The following is a 24250-nucleotide window of genomic DNA, read 5'->3' on the forward strand; positions in this document are numbered from 1 at the left end:
GTCATGTGCATGCATTCTCCCTTAGAGTGACGAATTGTCAGTAGGATGCAATTCCTTGTGCAACTTGCCTTGTCCTTGGTCATGTGCATGCATTCTCCCTTAGAGTGACGAATTGTCAGTAGGATGCAATTCCTTGTGCAACTTGCCTTGTCCTTGGTCATGTGCATGCATTCTCCCTTAGAGTGATGAATTGTCAGTAGGATGCAATTCCTTGTGTAATTTGCCTTGTCCTTGGTCATGTGCATGCATTCTCCCTTAGAGTGATGAATTGTCAGTAGGATGCAATTCCTTGTGCAACTTGCCTTGTCCTTGGTCATGTGCATGCATTCTCCCTTAGAGTGACGAATTGTTGGTAGGATGCAATTCCCTGTGTAACTTGCCTTGTCCTTGGTCATGTGCATGCATTCTCCCTTAGAGTGACGAATTGTCAGTAGGATGCAATTCCCTGTGTAACTTGCCTTGTCCTTGGTCATGTGCATGCATTCTCCCTTAGAGTGATGAATTGTCAGTAGGATGCAATTCCTTGTGTAATTTGCCTTGTCCTTGGTCATGTGCATGCATTCTCCCTTAGAGTGATGAATTGTCAGTAGGATGCAATTCCTTGTGTAATTTGCCTTGTCCTTGGTCATGTGCATGCATTCTCCCTTAGAGTGACGAATTGTCAGTAGGATGCAATTCCTTGTGTAATTTGCCTTGTCCTTGGTCATGTGCATGCATTCTCCCTTAGAGTGATGAATTGTCAGTAGGATGCAATTCCTTGTGTAATTTGCCTTGTCCTTGGTCATGTGCATGCATTCTCCCTTAGAGTGATGAATTGTCAGTAGGATGCAATTCCTTGTGTAATTTGCCTTGTCCTTGGTCATGTGCATGCATTCTCCCTTAGAGTGATGAATTGTCAGTAGGATGCAATTCCTTGTGCAACTTGCCTTGTCCTTGGTCATGTGCATGCATTCTCCCTTAGAGTGACGAATTGTCAGTAGGATGCAATTCCCTCTGTAATTTGCCTTGTCCTTGGTCATGTGCATGCATTCTCCCTTAGAGTGATGAATTGTCAGTAGGATGCAATTCCCTGTGTAATTTGCCTTGTCCTTGGTCATGTGCATGCATTCTCCCTTAGAGTGATGAATTGTCAGTAGGATGCAGTTCCTTGTGTAATTTGCCTTGTCCTTGGTCGTGTGCATGCATTCTCCCTTAGAGTGATGAATTGTCAGTAGGATGCAATTCCTTGTGTAATTTGCCTTGTCCTTGGTCATGTGCATGCATTCTCCCTTAGAGTGACGAATTGTCAGTAGGATGCAATTCCCTGTGTAATTTGCCATGTCCTTGGTCATGTGCATGCATTCTCCCTTAGAGTGATGAATTGTCAGTAGGATGCAATTCCTTGTGTAATTTGCCTTGTCCTTGGTCATGTGCATGCATTCTCCCTTAGAGTGATGAATTGTCAGTAGGATGCAATTCCTTGTGTAATTTGCCTTGTCCTTGGTCATGTGCATGCATTCTCCCTTAGAGTGATGAATTGTCAGTAGGATGCAATTCCTTGTGCAGCTTGCCTTGTCCTTGGTCATGTGCATGCATTCTCCCTTAGAGTGATGAATTGTCAGTAGGATGCAATTCCTTGTGTAATTTGCCTTGTCCTTGGTCATGTGCATGCATTCTCCCTTAGAGTGACGAATTGTCAGTAGGATGCAATTCCTTGTGTAATTTGCCTTGTCCTTGGTCATGTGCATGCATTCTCCCTTAGAGTGATGAATTGTCAGTAGGATGCAATTCCTTGTGCAACTTGCCTTGTCCTTGGTCATGTGCATGCATTCTCCCTTAGAGTGACGAATTGTCAGTAGGATGCAATTCCCTCTGTAATTTGCCTTGTCCTTGGTCATGTGCATGCATTCTCCCTTAGAGTGATGAATTGTCAGTAGGATGCATTTCCCTGTGTAATTTGCCTTGTCCTTGGTCATGTGCATGCATTCTCCCTTAGAGTGATGAATTGTCAGTAGGATGCAATTCCTTGTGTAATTTGCCTTGTCCTTGGTCATGTGCATGCATTCTCCCTTAGAGTGATGAATTGTCAGTAGGATGCAATTCCCTGTGTAATTTGCCTTGTCCTTGGTCATGTGCATGCATTCTCCCTTAGAGTGACGAATTGTCAGTAGGATGCAATTCCCTGTGTAATTTGCCATGTCCTTGGTCATGTGCATGCATTCTCCCTTAGAGTGATGAATTGTCAGTAGGATGCAATTCCTTGTGTAATTTGCCTTGTCCTTGGTCATGTGCATGCATTCTCCCTTAGAGTGATGAATTGTCAGTAGGATGCAATTCCTTGTGTAATTTGCCTTGTCCTTGGTCATGTGCATGCATTCTCCCTTAGAGTGATGAATTGTCAGTAGGATGCAATTCCTTGTGCAGCTTGCCTTGTCCTTGGTCATGTGCATGCATTCTCCCTTAGAGTGACGAATTGTCAGTAGGATGCAATTCCTTGTGTAATTTGCCTTGTCCTTGGTCATGTGCATGCATTCTCCCTTAGAGTGACGAATTGTCAGTAGGATGCAATTCCTTGTGTAATTTGCCTTGTCCTTGGTCATGTGCATGCATTCTCCCTTAGAGTGACGAATTGTCAGTAGGATGCAATTCCTTGTGTAATTTGCCTTGTCCTTGGTCATGTGCATGCATTCTACCTTAGAGTGACGAATTGTCAGTAGGATGCAATTCCTTGTGTAATTTGCCTTGTCCTTGGTCATGTGCATGCATTCTCCATTAGAGTGATGAATTGTCAGTAGGATGCAATTCCTTGTGTAATTTGCCTTGTCCTTGGTCATGTGCATGCATTCTCCCTTAGAGTGATGAATTGTCAGTAGGATGCAATTCCTTGTGCAACTTGCCTTGTCCTTGGTCATGTGCATGCATTCTCCCTTAGAGTGATGAATTGTCAGTAGGATGCAATTCCTTGTGTAATTTGCCTTGTCCTTGGTCATGTGCATGCATTCTCCCTTAGAGTGATGAATTGTCAGTAGGATGCAATTCCTTGTGCAGCTTGCCTTGTCCTTGGTCATGTGCATGCATTCTCCCTTAGAGTGACGAATTGTCAGTAGGATGCAATTCCTTGTGTAATTTGCCTTGTCCTTGGTCATGTGCATGCATTCTCCCTTAGAGTGACGAATTGTCAGTAGGATGCAATTCCTTGTGTAATTTGCCTTGTCCTTGGTCATGTGCATGCATTCTCCCTTAGAGTGACGAATTGTCAGTAGGATGCAATTCCTTGTGTAATTTGCCTCGTCCTTGGTCATGTGCATGCATTCTCCATTAGAGTGATGAATTGTCAGTAGGATGCAATTCCTTGTGTAATTTGCCTTGTCCTTGGTCATGTGCATGCATTCTCCCTTAGAGTGACGAATTGTCAGTAGGATGCAATTCCTTGTGTAATTTGCCTTGTCCTTGGTCATGTGCATGCATTCTCCCTTAGAGTGATGAATTGTCAGTAGGATGCAATTCCTTGTGTAATTTGCCTTGTCCTTGGTCATGTGCACGCATTCTCCCTTAGAGTGACGAATTGTCAGTAGGATGCAATTCCTTGTGCAACTTGCCTTGTCCTTGGTCATGTGCATGCATTCTCCCTTAGAGTGACGAATTGTCAGTAGGATGCAGTTCCTTGTGCAACTTGCCTTGTCCTTGGTCATGTGCATGCATTCTCCCTTAGAGTGATGAATTGTCAGTAGGATGCAATTCCTTGTGTAATTTGCCTTGTCCTTGGTCATGTGCATGCATTCTCCCTTAGAGTGACAAATTGTCAGTAGGATGCAATTCCCTGTGTAACTTGCCTTTTCCTTGGTCATGTGCATGCATTTTCCCTTAGAGTGATGAATTGTCAGTAGGATGCAATTCCTAGTGTAACTTGCCTTGTCCTTGGTAATGTGCATGCATTTTCCCTTAGAGTGATGAATTGTCAGTAGGATGCAATTTCTTGGGTAACTTGCCTTGTCCTTGGTAATGTGCAACACAAGCACAGATAGATCATCTTTTTCAAGGATGTTGATGTGATTAGACGTGCCAAACACAAGAGAAAATTTGCTTGTAGCAGTGTTTTCTAACTGCAATTGCGGCCTGGCTTATCTCTAATGTTGTTACATTATCAGTTTATTTTTTCCAAATCTGTATGTGGTGACCTTCTTTCTTCGGTTTTTGTTCCTCCAGGGACTTGGGGAAGATAAGGGGTCTTCATACCTTGCAAGTCGCTACATCTCATTGTTTAGGAGATACAGTGACCATGTAGCAGCATGTCACTGCCTCCCCCATATATGTATGTATGTATGTATGTATATATGTATGTATGTATGTATGTATGTATGTATGTATGTATGTATATATGTATGCATGCATGGATGTATGTATGTATGTATGTATGTATGTATGTATTCACACACCAATAGCAAACCACTATATACATAACCTTACATCTGAATTGTTGATTAATCTCTTGGGATGTTGAGATGCCATCCACACCCACCCACATCTCATGGGTGATGTCAAGATGTCCTCTCAATCCCCCATGCTGACACAGAAATAGTGTTAGAACAAACTTTATCTATGAATACAGAAGAAAGCACAGTCAATTCCTGTCAGGCCTTGGATCAGTATATGATCAAAATGACTCCAGAGGATTTGTTGTTGATATATTGATGAGTAAACTTTGACAGTTATTTGGTCTAGCTAACATTCATTTTTTTATACTCCTTTCCACTCTTTTGGTTTTCCGCCTTTGTTATGGTATCATATTAAGAAGGTGAGAAGGCAAGAGGCACAAGAGCTTCCCTTTAACTTTCAGTACAGTCTCGTATCTTGGAACAACCCTGTTAGGGAATGTACCTGGGAAGGGACAGTTGTCACTGGAGAATTCAGGGTGCTGGTTGAAAATAATGACAGATTTTTCTTTTTCTCTGGGCCAAGCAAATTATAGGCAGTCATATGCCCCTATTTTTGCAGGAAGTCAGGAACGGGAGAGAGAAGAACACAGTCCTTCTCCATGCCTTCTTTCAGTTGTCATTGGTACACCATATCCCGTGCCCTCGGTCAACCCACCTGAGGCACCAGACTGTTACCTTTTTGTCAGATTTAGACCAACCATTCTTGGAAAATGATGTGCGATCAAAACCATGTCAGAGGATATCCTAACCTCTAAACTTTCAACATCATATGTCTGCAAGGGGCAAACAATCATCAGTCCTTGGCCTGAAAGTAGAGGAATACTTTCATGGGCAATCCCAATATTAGGTAATATTCTGACACTTTCTATGCCGGTTCAATGTCATTATCAAGGGAAGACAACTGTTTCATACAGAGTTGTTCTCCAGGAACTTTTCATAGTGTCTGTGCCTTTTAGGGCCATCCTATGCTTGACATTTGGTTTTCATTTTTCCTGACCGTAAAAGCCATAGATGTTTATTTATTTAGCTGGGAGGTAATGTGGGGATTCAGCTTCTTTCCATCAGTTTTGATTATAAAGATAAATCTGAAATGAGGGGCACAGACTGAATTAGATTGGATTACCAGACTATGATGAAACATTGCAGATCATTGATTTAGCGACAGATGTACCAAGACAAGTTGTTTTGGAGTGGTTTCAGATATAGTTTATCCTTTTGGTATCAACTGCATTGTCACCATGTTCTGGTTGACCTCATCAACAGCATTTGGTTCATTTTCTGATGGGGAGTGGATTACAGCAAGATGGATCCTACAGTTCCTCTGTTTGCTTACTGCAGGAGCAGACTGAATTTTACATGGCTGCCTTTTCATATACCTCTTTGCATATGGCCTGCTGATCCAATGGTGCACTAAATCCACTTGATCAGCAAGTCAGGATCGTAGTCAGTTCAGTTCAGTTTTGCCCGTCACCCCTGCCGGGGTATAGGTCACCCACAAAAGATCCCCAGAGGCTTCTGTCCTGTGCCATCCCCTTGAGCTGACTCCAGGTGTGACCCATCTTGGTGATGTCAGCCTCAAGGTTGTGTCGCCGTGTGATTTTTGGTCGTCCCCTTCTTCGCTTGCCTTGAGGGTTCCACCTCAATGCCTGTCTGGTAATGTTGGTTGGTGGCTTACGTAGGGTGTTGTCATATCCAACCCCACCTTCTCTTCTTGATCTCATCCTCTACTGGAAGCTGGGAGGTTCTCAGCCAGAGGTTGGTGTTGCTGATGGTGTCTGGTCAGCAGATCTGGAGAATTCTTTGGCAGCTGTTGATGAAGGGTCTGAACTCTCTTTACGGTCGACTTGGTGGTTCTCCAGGTCTCTGCTTCATATAGTAAGACTGACTTCATGTTGGAGTTGAACTGTCTTATCTTGGTAGTCAAGGAAATGTTTTGGGAGCTCCAGATGTTCTTGAGGATCACAACTGAAGTAATATTTCTTTTGCATCGGTTTCAAAATTAATGTTGGCTCTGGGCAGGAATTCCTTTGGAAAAGACCAACTAGAAGTTATGGTTATGTACAGACACAATTTCACACATCTGTTGCCATGCTTTGACTCAGTCATCGGTAAGTAGGGCCCAGAGGAATTACCTTTTCACGGTGATCAACTCTTCTGCAAAGTAGTCCATATCATGTCAGACAGTTCAAAGTAGTCCATGTCATTTCAGTCAGACAGTTCAAAGTAGTCCATGTCATGTCAGTCAGAAAGTTCATAGTAGTCCATATCATGTCAGTCAGTTCAATGTAGTCCATATCATGTCAGTCAGTACAAAGTAGTCCATATCATGTCAGTCAGTACAAAGTAGTCCATATCATGTCAGTCAGTACAAAGTAGTCCATATCATGTCAGCCAGTACAAAGTAGCCCATGTCATGTCAGTCAGACAGTTCAGTGGTGTTTGCCATGTCAGCTTAAAGAGTTGAAAAATAAATTCAACCTATGCATTATGGACTGGAAGTTTTTTCTGTCCTGGTGCTTCCACCTAAATATAACCATACAGATCACATTCCTGGCAGACTCAATGCCCAGCTCTCTCTCGGTCAAGAATGAGTCAGATCTTTTAGACAGACTGGTTCATTCATCAGTTGGTCATTGAATGGATTGGCATGCTTTGTTGATATCCAGTGATGGACCTTTTTGCAACAGGGTGGAATCCCAAATTGCCCACCTTTGTCTTACCGATCTTGGATCACATGACATGTAGTTATGCTGCTCTCAGGTTAGGAGCGCAAGTGTTACTTCAAGTAATGATGCTAATCATTCTTCCCACAAAGGTGCCTGGGTCTAGTCAGGTTCCCGCCATTCCCTCCTCATACTAATTCTCCTGATGTTAAAGGGATTGGGGAATGTATTCAAAGGAGAAATATTTTAATAAATTATGTTTATCTGAGACTACTTTTCTGATCACATAACTATAAAATTATAATACACCTCTCCATGAATGTGGACATCCTAGCTAATATATGTTGCTCAGTTTAAAAATGGAACAACTTTGTGGTGGCAATGGGGAGGTGATGGTTAAGAGTTACATCCCTTAATCCATAGAGTATGTAAATGGTAAAGACGACATTTTCATCTGGGCTGGATTTGGCAGTTAGTCAAGTTTATTTTCCACCATTAATATGATCAGGTTAGTATTCTTGGAGAAACATAATTTGCTAGAATGTTTATTTCTTGGGAAAACAAATGCATCATTTGCATTGCCAGTATGTTTGAGTGATTAGTTGGGAAACACATGGCCATTGATCATGAAAAGCAGGTGACCATTGAATATCTGTTGTTGTTGTTGTTATAGGGTTTAACGCCATTTTTCAGCACAAGATAGGCTATACCTGGCGACCAGTATCAATGGTGGAGGAAGAACTCGGTGGAGGGGGGGAACCCTGGAATGAACCACCAACCCATTAGAAGCTACTGATAAGCTTTCTCACATACCCACATTGGCCGAACCTGAGACTCGAACCCACGATGACAGAGGTGAGATGGCAGTGATCTGTAATGGTGAGCGCTTCAGACCACTTGGCCACTCGGGGCCCTTTGAATACCTGACTTTAATAGATTAAATTGTTATGGTAATAGCCATTGAGACCTGGTGACTGGTAAATAAAGGTGACCATTAATGACAGGTTTGACTGTACCATGTGCTTGCAACAAGATGAAATATAAATAAATTCAAAAGGCCTTAACATGGTCTTATTTTAAGATATGGTAAATTGTGATAAAATAGAAATAAGTGTTCAACATGCATTCTTAATTTATTTTGACTTGGTTATCAAAAAGAATGGAATTATTAATTCCAGTGTACAGCATACATTAGTAATTTTTTTTGACATGATTGTCGAAAAAGCATGCTACCCTTCCTTAGCATGAGAAAGACGTTTTGACATAAACAAAATCCAAGACCATAGTTTAAAAAAATTCAGTGTGGACACAAGTACCAAACACTTGTAGGAATTGCTATCTCAGCATCAAGATCACACAAAATTCTCACCTTCAGACTGAAGTTAACTCTCACTCAGACTCAATTAAATTCATGCACTCAGACTCAACTAAACTTTCTCATTCAGGCTCAACTCAGTTCTCACACTCAGACTAAACTTAACTCACTCATTCAGACTCATCTCAGTTCTCACACTCAGACTAAACTTAACTCTCACACTCAGACTCAGTTAAATTCTTACAATCAGACTCAACTAAACTCTCATTCAGACTCATCTCAATTCTCACACTCAGACTCAAGTAAACTCTCACACTCAGACTCATGTAAATTCACACAGACTCGAATAAATTCTTACACTCAGACTTGACTAAATTCTCATAGTCTGATTGGTTCATGATTCAATGTGAACCAGTCGGGCATCATAATTTCAAGTTAAGTCTGAGTTTGAAACTGAATTGTTTGTAATTGCAGATACTGGATTGTAGCATTATTTCAGCCATGATCTCATACAAGGCTGTGTTGCTAGATAATATTGTAATTATAGATACTGAACTGTAGCATTATCACAAAATTGATCTCATACAAGGCTGTCTTGCTAGATAATACTGTAATTGTAGATACTGAACTGTAGCATTATTACAAAATTGATCTCATACAAGGCTGTGTTGGTAGATAATATTGTAATTGGAGATACTGAACTGTAGCATTATCACAAAATTGATCTCATACAAGGCTGTGTTGGTAAATATTGTAATTATAGATACTGGACAGTAGCATTATTGCAGTCTTGATCTCATATAAGGCAGTGTCACTAAATGATATTGAAATTGCAAATACTAGACTGTAACATTATTAAAATCTTGATTTTTTACTGTGCTGGTAAATATTGTGGGAGACATTTAAGTTGAAATCAATGGCCCTAAATGTTTCAATTTCAGAAGAACCTATCAGCCTTCAAACAGAATGACGATATCTCGGTACTGCTACTGCCAATTCACTCAGGGGCAAATGGCTTAAACTTGATTGAGGCAACCCATGTGTTACTTGTAGAACCAATACTGAATCCTGCCCAGGAGCTGCAGGCTATAGGGCGAGTTCACAGGATTGGCCAAAGCAGGTAGCGTAGGACTTTTTTTTATACACATAGACTAGAGCCAAAACGAATTTTAAAAAATCATATTTGAATATTCATGGCATCTATTTTGATTGAATCAGAATATTTGTCTGTGTTAATAAGATTTTTAAAAAATTTCCTCCTTTGTTTGGTCTGTCACAGTATTTATTTATTTACAACTCCTACCCACACACTCCTTGGCAACTCCCACCCACCCACTCTATGGCTGTGCTGCATTAAAACTCCCATCCATATACTCAATGGCAACTCCCACACCCCACAACTGTGCTGCATTAAGCTGTTGCAAAAGTAGATCATGGTGACCCCAATTTCACATATCACTGTCCAGTTAAAATTTTGTTAAATTTATTTCTCAATCATTGTTCACAATAGAATCATCAAACTTTGATGACTATTTGAATCAGTAACACACCTGTACAACATAAGAAATTCCCTGTGACTTTCATATCACAATTTCCCTCATTTAATTAAATAACATCTATCAATAAGGATTTTTCTCTGGACTGACCCACATCTCTGGGCATCTGTTTTGTGTCGTAGCTAGATTTATTATTGATGTATTGAAAAATAATTATTATTCTTGCCTTAACACTTGAGAAGTCAAAGTGTTTTATATTGTGACCAGTTTGAGTTAAAATTTTTATTTTTCTTCAGATTATTTGGATTTTAAGAGATAATTTTTCCTTGGACATACTTGTGCTCTAAATTAATTCTTGGACAAGGACAGTTATCGAAATTTACAGAATTCAAACACTGGAATATTATTTTCTGTGATTCAACAAAGACATTCTTGACACATCAGTACAACACTGACCACAGCATATGTCATTGCCTTCTATTTCAGATTTCATCAGGATTGGAACTAAGTTTCCTTAGGACTTTTTATTACTAGGACTTCTATTTTTTAATTCATGGATTATTCTTGGATTATTTTTGGATTTGATTCATAAAATTGTAAGATCTATTTCTCATTTTTACCTTGTTTTCCAGGGAAATAAATTATTTGTTAAATTTTACAATGCTTGTTGTCTTCATATTTTTCTTGTTACTGTTTAAAGGAGCCTAAACACGTGATGTAAAGATAAATATATATATAATGTGTCGTTTCAACCTAAGTGCTTAAACTATATGATAAGAAAGAGCAACAACCAACAAATTTGCATAATTAAAAATATAAATTTATTTGCATAAGCTACAAAGTGAAGGAATCAAAAGTAGCTTACAGTGGTTTATAAATTCATAATATTCCTAAAAGGTCTATTAATTCTAAGTAATCTTGATGGGTGCCAAAGGTATTCCAAATGAAAACTGCAATGCCTTTTTGTGTTAACACAACAGAAGAATGACTGTTTTAAATCCAAATGTTCTTTACCTGAATTCATGGTCAGTCCAAAAGATACTAGGTCCAAAATGTTTCACGGTAAATAAAAATAATTAAATCCAGAATGTCCTTGAATGGTTCACAATAAATTGAAAAGATATTAATATATCCAGGTCTTTGAATAAATCTTACAGCACTGTAATTCCAATGAATGATATTAAATAAAATAAATCAAACAAGCTTCCCACTGAACTAGAAAGACAAATATTAACTTTAAGAATAACTGGTTGTGCATTCTACTTTACTTATATAGAAAGATATATTAATGTAACAACACATTAGGTAATATGCAGTTTCTAGAATGTGATTATAGGCATTCATTGAATCTTCTAGTATTTTGAAAGAACTCATTTGAAGTTAACAAGTTGTTCCAGTTCTTGCCAGTTGAGAAATTAGGTAAATCTGACCTCTTAGAAATATGAATTTCCTCATTGGATCATGTGATGTTTACTACATTCATTGACCTTGGAATTTATGAATGAAATACAAACCGCTCCGGTAGCCTAGTGGTTAGAGTGTCTGCCTTGGATGTGGGAGGTTCAAACCCTGGCTGATTCATACCAAAGACTTAGAAAAGTGGTACTGACAGCTACCTCGCAAGGTGCTCAGTATTAAGAGGTTTATGGTCAGCCTGGTGTAAGGATAATGTGGTTGGGTGGGACATCAAGCTACATGTTTGCGGAATAATGCCCCAGTGCTAGACATCACTATAAACTATATAGACATCATGGCGATGTGACTGAACATGTATTAAAGCTATGTTAAAAATCCAAATCACACAGACACACACACAAACATCTTTACAATACAACCCATTCATAGGACATTACATTTAAAAATGTCATTGACTAAATGACTTATATTAAAATCATTATTTTAAAAATAATATACATAATATAGACATACATAACAGTTAACAGTTAAAAATAATATACATAATATAAATATACATAACAGTTAAATTTTCATGATTATTAGATAATTTTTGTCCATTTTGTACATTACATAGCTGATAAATAGTAGGTTTGTTCTGTAAGATGAATCCATTTCACTTGGTAAACATTTTACCTTGGAAGCTGAAAGAAGAAATCTTGTTGACAATTTGATGGAATGAGATCAGATCATGGAATGAGATCAGGTCATGGGTTTCCCCAAAGAAAAAATAGGTGACCTAAATGACCTAATTTCTGATTGGTTGGTTGCTAAAGGACCTAACCTTGTTCACAGTTAGAATGATCTAGAAATGATTATTCAAACCTCGTTTTAATTCTGAAACTGCATCTTAAACATCAGCCTTAGCGGAGTCATTTATAGTACAAGTCACATGGGTCATGTAGGCATTCAGCGCAATTTCAGTAATAGGTGTCATTTTTTAGAATTTGATTCTACATGCTTTTAGGGGCCCTGAGTGGCCGAGTGGTCTAAAGTGCTCACCGTTGGCGTTAAACCCTAGAACAACAACAACAACAACAACAACATGCCTTTAAGTGGCTTTGTATACATTCATATTCCTTTGGAAGGTCATTGTATAGATGCCATGAGAAGGTCATTGTATAGATGCCATGAGAAGGTCATTGTATAGATGCCATGAGAAGGTCATTGTATAGATGCCATGAGAAGGTCATTGTATAAATGCCATGAGAGGTGCATACGACAAAATCAATGTTAAAGTATGTGGACATTTTTGGACACAATGAACCTAAAGGTGTGATCCAATACATTCCAGATTGAATGTGGCATGCCTTGATGTCACAATGAAAGTTACGCATATTGATAAACAAATTCATACTACCCTCGATTGTGACGTTTCCATTTAACGCGCTCTTATTTTGACCCCTGTTTACTACATAGCCACGATTGTGAAAGTCCATAGCAACAGATAAATTTCATCTGGAAGTTTCTTGGTGACAGTTAAGGTGCAGAACATGCAATAATCAGGATTGAATATACTTTGGATAAAGAAAATTAGTTTTAAATTTTAAAAGAACAATTTATATTTAATTTAAAATGAGTAAATGCTCATAAATGATCGATGTGACTTATGCTTTAGTAACTGTTGTGTTGATTTGAGAGGATTTTTGTTAATTTCAATTGTTTATTGGAATTACAAATGCTCATAAACTTTAGATTAAGTAGCTGTTTTGGAATATGCTGTGAATTCATTTAAGGACATTTGATGATACAATACATCAAGATTGCTAGCACATCAAACTATGCCAGACTATAGGCACATCAGCACACTAGATTGGACTTTGGATTACTTGATACTTTGGATTTGCAATAGTACTTTTAGGGCTATTTAGGATTTTATTCACCACAGTGTAAATTACTTTTAAATTTTCACTTTTTGTTCCAGGGAAATAAATTATTTGTTGAATTTTACAAAACTTGTTGATTTTCACTCTTTTCTGATACTTAATTTAAAACAATAAAGTTGTAACAGCATGATTGTTTGCATCACTGCTAGTACCACACTCTTACAACAAAACGTTTCTTTGACCTACATTTTGCATTTTACTGGCTTGTGTTAAGTTTGTTTTTGTTTTGCTCATGATCCCATAAGAGTATAGCCTCCATTATGTTTTGAAATGATGAAACTTGCAAAGAGGGTGAATCTTGAAGAGAACTATATCCTCATTGCAAAAAAGTATATGCGACCTAAATTTCATGCATCAGTGACTTTTTTGAAAGTTTGAGTTTAAAAGTAATTTATTAAGTGCTGTTTAGATTAGAATCATGAAACTTTATATAATTGAATAAATATATATTAGTAGTACAACTGTACAACTATGAAGAACACTGTTTCCTACAGTTTTTGTTTTACCTACCATAGGTTCGACCGCTCCGGTGGCCTAGTGGTTAGAGCGTCCGCCTCAGATGCAGGAGGTCATGGGTTCGATACCCGGCTGAGTCATACCAAAGACTTACAAAAATGGTACTAACATCTGCCTTGCTTGGCGCTCAGCATTAAGAGGTTAGTGTTAGGACTGGTCGGCTTGGCATCAGGATAATGTGACTGGGTGGGACATCATGCTACATGTCTGCGGCATGATGCCCCAGTGCTTGACATCACTATAAACTGTCACACTGCAGACATCATAGCAATATGACTGAAAAATTGTTAAAGCTACATTAAAAATCCAAATCACACACACACACACACACACACACACACACACACACACACACCATAGGTTCAGTATTTATGTTTAACTCGTGACATCATAGATTTTTCTAAGCTATATACATTCGTCTATGACCAGTGCAGTTGAAAGTAGGAATAAAAATGGTTATACGGTGGAAACTTTCCATATATATGACTATACATATTGTGATAGCTTCTAGATTAACTGTGTATTATACATGTAAATGTGTAGACAATTTTAATGAGTTGACTGCATGCTACATATTTTTCTTGTGAGGCCTCAGCTGTAGTGGTTAATATTAATGCAGCCATTATGATTTGAATACTGGCTGTAGTGGTTAATATTAATGCAGCCACTATGATTTGAATACTGGCTGTAGTGGTTAATATTAATGCAGCCACTATGATTTGAATACTGGCTGTAGTGGTTAATATTAATGCAGCCACTGATTTGAATACTGGTTGTAGTGGTTAATATTAATGCAGCCACTCTCATTTGAATACTGGCTGTAGTGGTTAATCAAAGTAATAATGCAGCCACTATGATTTGAATACTGGCTGTAGTGGTTAATATTAATGCAGCCACTATGATTTGAATACTGGCTGTAGTGGTTAATATTAATGCAGCCACTATGATTTGAATACTGGCTGTCACTCCAAGGTTGCTTTGAATCTATCTCTTTCACCCATGAGTGGACAGTAATAATTGCTTCTGAAGCAGATTTTAAGAACAATAATTGAAAATTTAAACAGATGAAAAACAAAATGTGTATGAACTGATTATTGTATTGCTACTTTGATACAATATATAATAATCTTTTTTTATTAGTTGTCTTTTATATACTATCACAGTATGTAGATAGGTAGGTAGGTGGGTATGTATATTTGTATGCATGAATAATTTTTGATATATCAGCACAGTACAGGCTATAAAGTGCTGGTTTAAAGTTAAATTGTTAAAATGCCATGACCACTTTAGACTGAATTTATTTTCATCATGGTATTGATTACAATGACCACTGGCTACATGCTTCATAGAGGTGAGCTATGCAATCCTTGATTACATTTTGGTTTCATTACCAATCAACAGAATTAAGAAGAAAGTTTGATTGAAAGCATTGAACTTCTGACCCAGATTCTTACATCTGGATATTAGACGCTGGCCATTGTAGCAATAGCACGTTTGTGCCTCTGTTTTTATATAATTGTAATAGCAATTACTAAGACTTGTAACAATGTTTTTTCAGGTCCACTTTTGTCCATAAATTTCTGATTCGGGGAACAATAGAACAGAGGATTCACACCATGCTTATGCAGCATGAAGTCACCACAAATACACATGACAAGGAGGAGGACACTCTTACAATCAGGGACCTCATTTCACTATTTAGGCAGCAGGAGGTTGAGGAGGAGGTAGAGGAACACAGGGAATATCAAGACAGATATGAAGTTCAGGACTATGCTGAAAGAGGAGTCAGTGTTGAAGAAAACTTGCATGTAGATTCATCAGTGACAGGAGGTAGTGAAAGAGGATCTAGTGACAATGAAATAGTTGAGGAAAACATGCATGTAGATTCATCAGTGACAGGAGGTAATGAAAGAGGGTCTAGTGACAATGCAATAGTTGAGGAAAACATGCATGTAGATTCATCAGTGACAGGAGGTAATGAAAGAGGGTCTAGTGACAATGCAATAGTTGAGGAAAACTTGCATGTAGATTCATCAATGACAGGAGGTAATGAAAGAGGATCTAGTGACAATGAAATAATTGAGGAAAACGTGCATGTAGATTCATCAATGACAGGAGGTAGTGAAAGAGGATCTAGTGACAATGAAATAGTTGAGGAAAACTTGCATGTAGATTCATCAATGACAGGAGGTAGTGAAAGAGGATCTAGTGACAATGAAATAGTTGAGGAAAACTTGCATGTAAATTCATCACTGACAGGAGGTAGTGAAACAGGAACTAGTAAAAATGCTCCAGAAGCAGAAGAGAGTCAGGTAAGTGGAGATGCATCTGGAAAAAGGAATACTGAAAGGAGTCATGGCAGTTGTCAGACTGAGGAAGTAGGGGTGATTCATTTTGAGGAGGTAGGAGAGGTTGAGGTTACAACAGATGCTGAAGCTAACTTCTCAGGACCCATGTATCATCATAGTATGCTTGAAGATTCATGGAATCGGAGAACAGTAGAAGCTGAAAATAATGAGGATTTAATTACAGATGAGGAATCCAACATAAATGAGGATCCTGAAAATGGGGACTCAGATGGCATTGAGGTTCCAGATGATTTGGAGTCTGATGTAGAAACTGCAGCAGACTTTAAGAAGTATAAAAGAGAGGAGCTGTTCCCATGGGACACACAGCGTGATTATGATACATATTATGAGGACAGTGAGGTTGATTATGATACATGTTATGAGGACAGTGAGGTTGATCATGATACATGTTATGAGGACAGTGAGAATGATTGTGAGACATATTCTGAGGACAGCAAGATTGATTCATCTTGCAGCAGGACCAGTTCATGTCATTTGGCAGAGGAGGGTGATTTTGAAGATGGGGATATTAGTGAGGGAAACATTAACTTGAAAGAGTATGGGGCATTTGATCTTAAAAATCAAAATCAAAATGAGGCAGGGGACCAGAATGATGCACAGGACTGCATTGAGGTAGAGGTTGTAACAGAGGACATGACAGAATTTCAGGAAAATGTGATAGAGTCAGCTATTATACAAGAATGCACCGATGGGAAAAGTGTTGTACATGAAGATCAAATTGGATGAAATGGGATGAACTGTATGTAATAGGTGGAGAAAAAGTCCCAATACCATATATATTGCAGACTGTTTTAACTTTGTGTGATAGAATAAATGTACTGGTACATGGCAGTTGTTTAAAGAAAATTGAACTGTAATAGGAAAAACATCTATAGTACAACTGTTTTCAACATGTGTGCTAAAATAAATGTTCCAGTATGTGGGAATTGTGTGAAGAAAATTGGACTGTAATAGTTAGGGGAAAAGTCACATAAAGTGTAGACTGTGTTAAACTTTTGTGTGTTATGACTCTATGGTCTTAAAACAAGTAACAAGAAAGAGCAAAACCAACAAGTTTTGTATAATTGAAAATATAATTTATTTCCCTAAAATACATGATGAAAGAATTAAATGTAACTTAAGAAAATATAAGTATGGTGAATGAATTCCTAATGTTCAAAATCTTTTTCAATTGGAATAGTTTTGAATAAACCGTACGAGTTTCAGAGGTATTCTGAAGATAGTCAGTAATGTACTGATGTGTCAACAGTACAGAAGAAATCACAGTTATAATACCAAAATGCCTTTAAATGAATTTACAGTAATTCGAGAAAGCCATTATATACCCAAATGATCTTGAAATGACTGTTAGAGCACTGTAATTTGAACGTTTGATAATTCAAATTAAATAAATAAATTCCCATCAACTTCCAAGAATGATAGTACTACTAAGAATGCCTAATTCTAAGTATTAATTCTCATATATGGAATACTAATACACAATAGAGATAATGCAATATGAGGCTTTGAATAACTCATCTGGTATTTCAAAATCAATGTCCAAATAAAAACAGATCAGCTGATTCACACTAGCTAATCAGGAAATTAGGTCAGTCTGGCCTTTCACTAAAAGTCTTGTCCTTGTCAGACCACATGATGTTTACCTGAACTATGTTCTATCTCAATGTTGGAATTTTATGAATGAAACAATTTATGTTATTATGAAAATAATGCACATAATATAGATATTCATAAAATATAATAGAATAAATGTACATGGGAAGAAAATGTTATCACATGAGTGCTGTGTTAATTAGACTACTGTACCCATGATAGACATAACATGTATAATAACAACTCATGACATCAAAGATGTAAAGCATAGGCATAATGAATTTTAATCAAAACATAACATGTATAATTGTTGTGATGCCATGTAAAGTATAGTTGTTATGTATTTTAATCATGTATTGTAACTGATGATATCACAATGATATGGTGATGCCATGTAAACAAGAGGCATAATTTGTTCTAATGTCACTTCACTACATTTCAGTTTGATTGTTTCCCCTAATTTAATTAAATATAATCTTGTATTGTATACTTAGTTGTAAAATATAGAAATTTACTGGCAAAATAATTTTGATGTGAAAAATATGTCCTTATATTTTCACATTGGAGAACACAAGATTTTCATTCCTGCCATGTGACACCTAACTATGCGTGCCTGCAGAAGTTGTACCTGCAGCAACCAACACTAGCACTTTCTGAATGCCATGTGACACCTAATTGTGTGTGTCTACAGAAGTTGTACCTGCAGCAACCAACACTAGCACTTTCTGAATGCCATGTTACACCTAATTGTGTGTGCCTACAGAAGTTGTACCTGCAGCAACCAACACTAGCACTTTCTGAATGCCATGTTGCACCTAATTGTCTGTACCTACAGAAGTTGTACTTGCAGCAACCAACACTTGCACTTTCTGAGCTAGAACAAATAAAGTAGCAACTGCATTATGTTTTAGAAATGGAAATTTGTTTTCTGAAGAAATGTGATTCCTCTCTTTGAAGTTATTTCCCCTTACTTATTTGACAACAACAATTAACCTACTGTGATGCATTGCTGAATCAGGCTTGTTTTGTTTTCAGATAAGGCCTAGGGCCAAAGGGTTTAGACAGTGTCAGAAATGGAATTTACTAGGGCCAAAGAGTTTAAACAGTGTCAAAAATGGATTTACTAGGGCCAAAGGGTTTAGACAGTGTCAAAAATGGAATTTACTGTGACAGATAAGGGTACCTTGATGATACTGCTTTCTTAAGTCACTGATATTTATATGATCAACATATGAAAGTTAGGTAAATTTATGAAAAGGGGTGGGATGGGGTGCTCAGGAGTGAGTTTAGTTTTCTTGGCTTCAGTTCTGGAGCAATTCTGGTATATAATAAATAGAAAATTTTCTTTTTCTATGTAAATACCAGATATATTTCATTTCCACTCATTAAAATATCAAATTTTTTGTACCTCACAATGAAATATATCCCGTATTTTTGTAGGAAAAGATATTATCCTCTATTGGTACTCAGTCCAAATTCAGCTTGCTGAATAAATATTTTGCTTGCCAAGGCATTCATAAAATAGAAATTATTCTACTTATGTCAGAAATATTATTTAAAAACAGCATTTATGTATGATCTTGTGTGAATCAACTGAGTACAGATAGAATTGTATTTGAAGATCTTATGTGATTGAATTGAATACAGTTATAATTGTATTTAAAGATCTTATGTGAATCAGCTGAGTACAGATAGAATTGTATTTAAAGATCTTATGTGAATCAACTGAGTACAGATAGATTTATATTTGAAGATCTTAAGTGAATCAACTGAGTACAGATAGATTTCTATTTGAAGATCTTATTTGAATCAACTGAGTACAGATAGAATTGTATTTGAAGATCTTAGGTGAATCAGCTGAGTACAGTTTGAATTGTATTTAAAGATCATATGTGAATCAACTGAGTACAGATAGAATTGTATTTGAAAATCTTAGGTGAATCAACTGAGTACAGATAGAATTGTATTTGAAGATCTTTTGTGAATCAACTGAGTACAGTTAGAATTGTATTTGAAGATCTTATTTGAATCAACTGAATACAGATAGAATTGTATTTGAAGATCTTATGTGAATCAACTAAGTACAGATAGATTTGTATTTGAAGATCTTATGTGAATCAACTGAGTACAGATAGAATTGTATTTGAAGATCTTAGGTGAATAACTGAGTACAGTTTGAATTGTATAAATGATCATTCTTGTAAGATATTGTGTTTAAGAATTTAGTATAGTTACAGTGTATTTGAAATGAGCATTAATATAAATATGTGAATGAATTGAGTACAGTTAGAAACGGGGGGAGGGGTGCTGGTGAGGTTTGTGACGTTATTTAAAACTGTAAAGGGGAAAATGTGATTGGGCAGAGAATTTTATTTATAATATGATTTTGTTTAAAAAAACTTGCTGATATCTTGAGAAACCATTTTATTAAGATGATTAACTAGCTTCTTAGATGGGAATTAGAAATTTGAATAATCAAAGGTATTTCTGAGTCATTATTGAAACAGACAACAATACTAATGTGTCATTTGCATAAATAGAAAGTGCATATCAGTTATAGGAAAAGGAGCTATGTTCTGGGAAGTGGTGATGTGCTCTTTGAATACAGTATACATTACTGTCATGTATATTTAATTTATATTGTGTGCTTGACTTTTGTCCATGATTGTATTTAGTATACAAGATTTTTACTAAAATCTGAATTAGAGGTCTAACCTTGTTTATGAGTTAGTGGAGTTCTCCATTGAAAAGATTAGTAATTGCAGAACAATGTATTGCATCATAGGTCCAGTGGAAATCTTTATATCAAGACATGGTAAACAAATAATTCATTCCTATCTTAAGATCAGTCTCTAGAATCCAGTTGTTATCAGAGTTTATAGTAGTGTTCAGATATAATTCTAGAAGTAATATTTGTTTAAATCATTCATTGGAATTACTAAGTTTTGTGGATTAACACATTACCTTGCATATTTTTGTGAATTCACTCAAAGACATTTTGGATTGTATCATTGGTATATCAGACATTCAAAACTCAGAATTCATTGAGAACTTTCTATACTTTTGGACTTGTGATGGAGCATTTAGGAATATTTGGGATTTAAATCACAATATTGTAAGTGTAATTTTAATTCTTCTCTTTGTATTACAGTGAAATAAACTATTTGTTGATTTTACCTAAATTGTTGGTTTCAGTTTCTTTCTGTTACATATTTTAAGACCTAGACTTGTAACAATTGCATTGAACATTATAAATACAATAATAAAAATCTACTTTTCTTTATGGTCTAATTTTGCAGTTTCATTGTGTAATTTTTTTTTGCAATTTCCAGGTGTCGAATTATTTAGCAATTTCCAGGTGTCAAATTATTTGCAGTTTCATTGTGTCAAGTTTTATTTTGCAATTTACTGGTGTCAAATTACTGTGCAGTTTCTATTTGTCAGATTATTTTGCAATTTCCTTGTCAGAATTATTTTCCACTTTTTTGTGTTAAATTATTTTGTATTTTCCTTGTGCTTGTTTGTTTCCAAATATTAAATTTTGTACATCTGCTGCCACTTGTACTTCTAGTTTTCAAACAGCAAAGACATTAATGGCTATTTAATTTCAGGCATGATTCACCTCTTTTACTCAAAGAAATAAAGCATATGAATAGATTTTAAACCTATGACGGTTTCTCTGTAGCCTTCAAAATCACTATTTTATTTTGAAAAAAAACACAAAAACATAATGGTTCAGTCTATTTGAAAAACAATATGCATCATTGTTAAAAAGGAAAGAGGTTATTTTGTTGCCAAAGGTGGACTGGATAATAATAATAATAATAATAATAAAACATCTCTCTCAAAGACCATGTATGAGTGATACATACATTATTTATATAATATGGTTATATTTAAGATCATTATGACCAATGCATTATTTATACAGTATGGTTATATTTAAGATCATTATGACCAATGCATTATTTATACAATATGGTTATATTTAAGATCATTATGACCAATGCATTATTCATACAATATGGTTATATTTAAGATCATTATGACCAATGTATTATTTATACAATATGGTTATATTTAAGATCATTATGACCAATGCATTATTTATACAATATGGTTATATTTAAGATCATTATGACCAATGTATTATTTATATAATATGGTTATATTTAAGATCATTATGACCAATGCATTATTTATACAATATGGTTATATTTAAGATCATTATGACCAATGCATTATTCATACAATATGGTTATATTTAAGATCATTATGACCAATGCATTATTTATACAATATGGTTATATTTAAGATCATTATGACCAATGCATTATTTGTACAATATGGTTATATTTAAGATCATTGTGACCAATGCATTATTCATACAATATGGGGGCCCTGAGTGGCTGAGTGGTCTAAAGCGTTCACCGTTCCAGATCACTGCCATCCAACCTCTGTCTGCATGGGTTCGAGTCTCAGGCTCGGCTAATGTGGATACATGAGAAAGCCTGCCAGTAACTTCTCGTGGGTCGGTGGTTCTTCCCATGGTTTTCCAGGGTTTTTCCTCCACCAGTTACACTGGCCGCCATGTATAGCCTATCTTGTGCTGAAAATGTTGTTAATCCCTACAACAAGAACAACAACAACATACAATATGGTTTAAGCAAAAGCATTGATGATGGAGGTGTTTATACATATTACTGACAAGGAAGTTAAACCCATCATCCAATTTAGATGATAATATTGAAATTAATTTATATTTTAATAGCCCTTTGTTCGGTTTGGATTATTCTTGAATAGCTCTTTGTTTGGTTTTGGAGCAAGAACAACATGCTGCAGTTTTCATTGTAACAAACACATCATGCTAAAGTTGTCATTGTAACAAACACCCCATCATACTACAGTTTTCATTGTAATAAACACCCCATTGTACTTGTTTTCATTCTAATAAACACTCCATCATATTACAGTTTTCATTGTAAAAAAAACACCCCATCATGCTGCAGTTTTCATTGTAATAAACACCCCATTATACTACCATTTTCATTGTAATAAACACCACATCATCCTAGTTTTCATTGTAAACACCCCATCATGCTGCAGTTTTAGTTGTAATAAGCACCCCATCATACTAGTTGTCATTGTAACAGACATCCCATCATACTAGTTATTGTACTAAACACCCCATTGTACTTGTTTTAATTGTAATAAACACCCCCATCATACTAGTTTTCATTGTAACAAACACCCCATCATACTAGTTATTGTAATAAACACCCCCATCACACTACTTGTTTTCATTGTAATAAACACCCCATCATACTAGGTTTCACTAATAAACACCCCATCATACTAGTTTTATTGTAAACACCCCATCATGCTACATTTTTTATTGTACTAAACACCCCATTGTACTAGTTTTAATTGTAATAAACACCCCATTATACTAGTTTTCATTGTAACAAACACCCCATCATACTACAGTTTTAATTGTACTAAACACCCCCTCATACTAGTTTTCATTGTACTAAACACCCCCTCATACTAGTTTTCATCGTAATAAACACTCCATCATACTAGTTTTAATTGTAATAAACATACCATCATACTAGTTTTCATTGTAATAAACACCCCATCATTCTACAGTTTTTATTGTAATAAACACCCCCATCACACTACAGATGGCATTATAAGAATCATTATCAGAAACACAATATAATAATACAGATGTCATTGTAATAAACAATCCATTATGCTTCAGTTTTAATGGTAATAAACATCATATACAACAGTTGGCATTGTAAGAAATACCTCATCCTGCAACATCATACTAGTCACTATTGTAACAAATGCACATTTATACTCAAGTTTATAATGGTAATAAACATCATGTCATACTACAGTTGTCATTGTAACAAACACCCCATCACACAACAGTTGTCATTGTTGTCTTTTGTTATTTTTACATGCTTGAAAATGTAGATCTTTTTAAGTTGCAAGAATTTTGGGATCAGGGAATTTCTCTCTTAAGAAAAGAAAGAGCATTTTCTGAAAATAAACAAAATTCAGTTAATTCCACATCTCACCTGTTTAAATTCTGTACTAGGTTGAAGAATGTAAACTCTCAGAAATTAGTTTAATGCTAGCCATGTTGAAAGAGATGCATATTTTGATGTTTATACTTTTTGGATGTGTAATCACTACCTCTTTTGTAACTTTTTTTCCATTCGGCTAATGTGGTTATGTGAGAAAGCTTGCCAGTAGCTTCTCGTGGGTCGGTGGTTCTTTCTGGGGTTTTCCGGGTTCTTCCTCCACCATTAATACCGGCCGCCATGTATAGCCTATCTTGTGCTGAAAAATGGCGTTAAACACTACAACAACAACAACATTTTTTCCATATTCATTCTATCCTTTTTTATGGTCAAGATATTGATAACTTTAGCAGTGGAAATAAATGTTTTTCTCCTTATTATATGCAGTTGTTTTGTCTGCTGCACAAAGATATAATGAAAACAGGAAGTTGTTCCTGCCTTTTTGAG

The 24250-nt window shown here is 36.3% G+C and overlaps 1 protein-coding gene across 1 annotated transcript in view; it reads left to right on the plus strand.

Annotated features, from left to right (window-relative positions):
• The window catches only part of LOC149785982 (E3 ubiquitin-protein ligase SHPRH-like), a 166862-nt gene extending 143508 nt beyond the window's left edge, over positions 1-23354 (plus strand). Inside the window, exons 30-31 of the mRNA XM_089976242.1 lie at positions 9335-9513; positions 15305-23354. Of these exons, the coding sequence (XP_089832368.1) occupies positions 9335-9513; positions 15305-16841 (1716 nt within the window). The 3' untranslated portion in view covers positions 16842-23354. The remainder of the gene's footprint in view (positions 1-9334; positions 9514-15304) is intronic.
• The last annotated feature ends 896 nt before the right edge of the window (positions 23355-24250 follow it).

Source organism: Sinohyriopsis cumingii, chromosome 12, assembly GCF_028554795.1.
Source record: "Sinohyriopsis cumingii isolate HCF-2022 chromosome 12, ASM2855479v2, whole genome shotgun sequence".
Lineage (NCBI taxonomy): Eukaryota > Metazoa > Mollusca > Bivalvia > Unionida > Unionidae > Sinohyriopsis > Sinohyriopsis cumingii.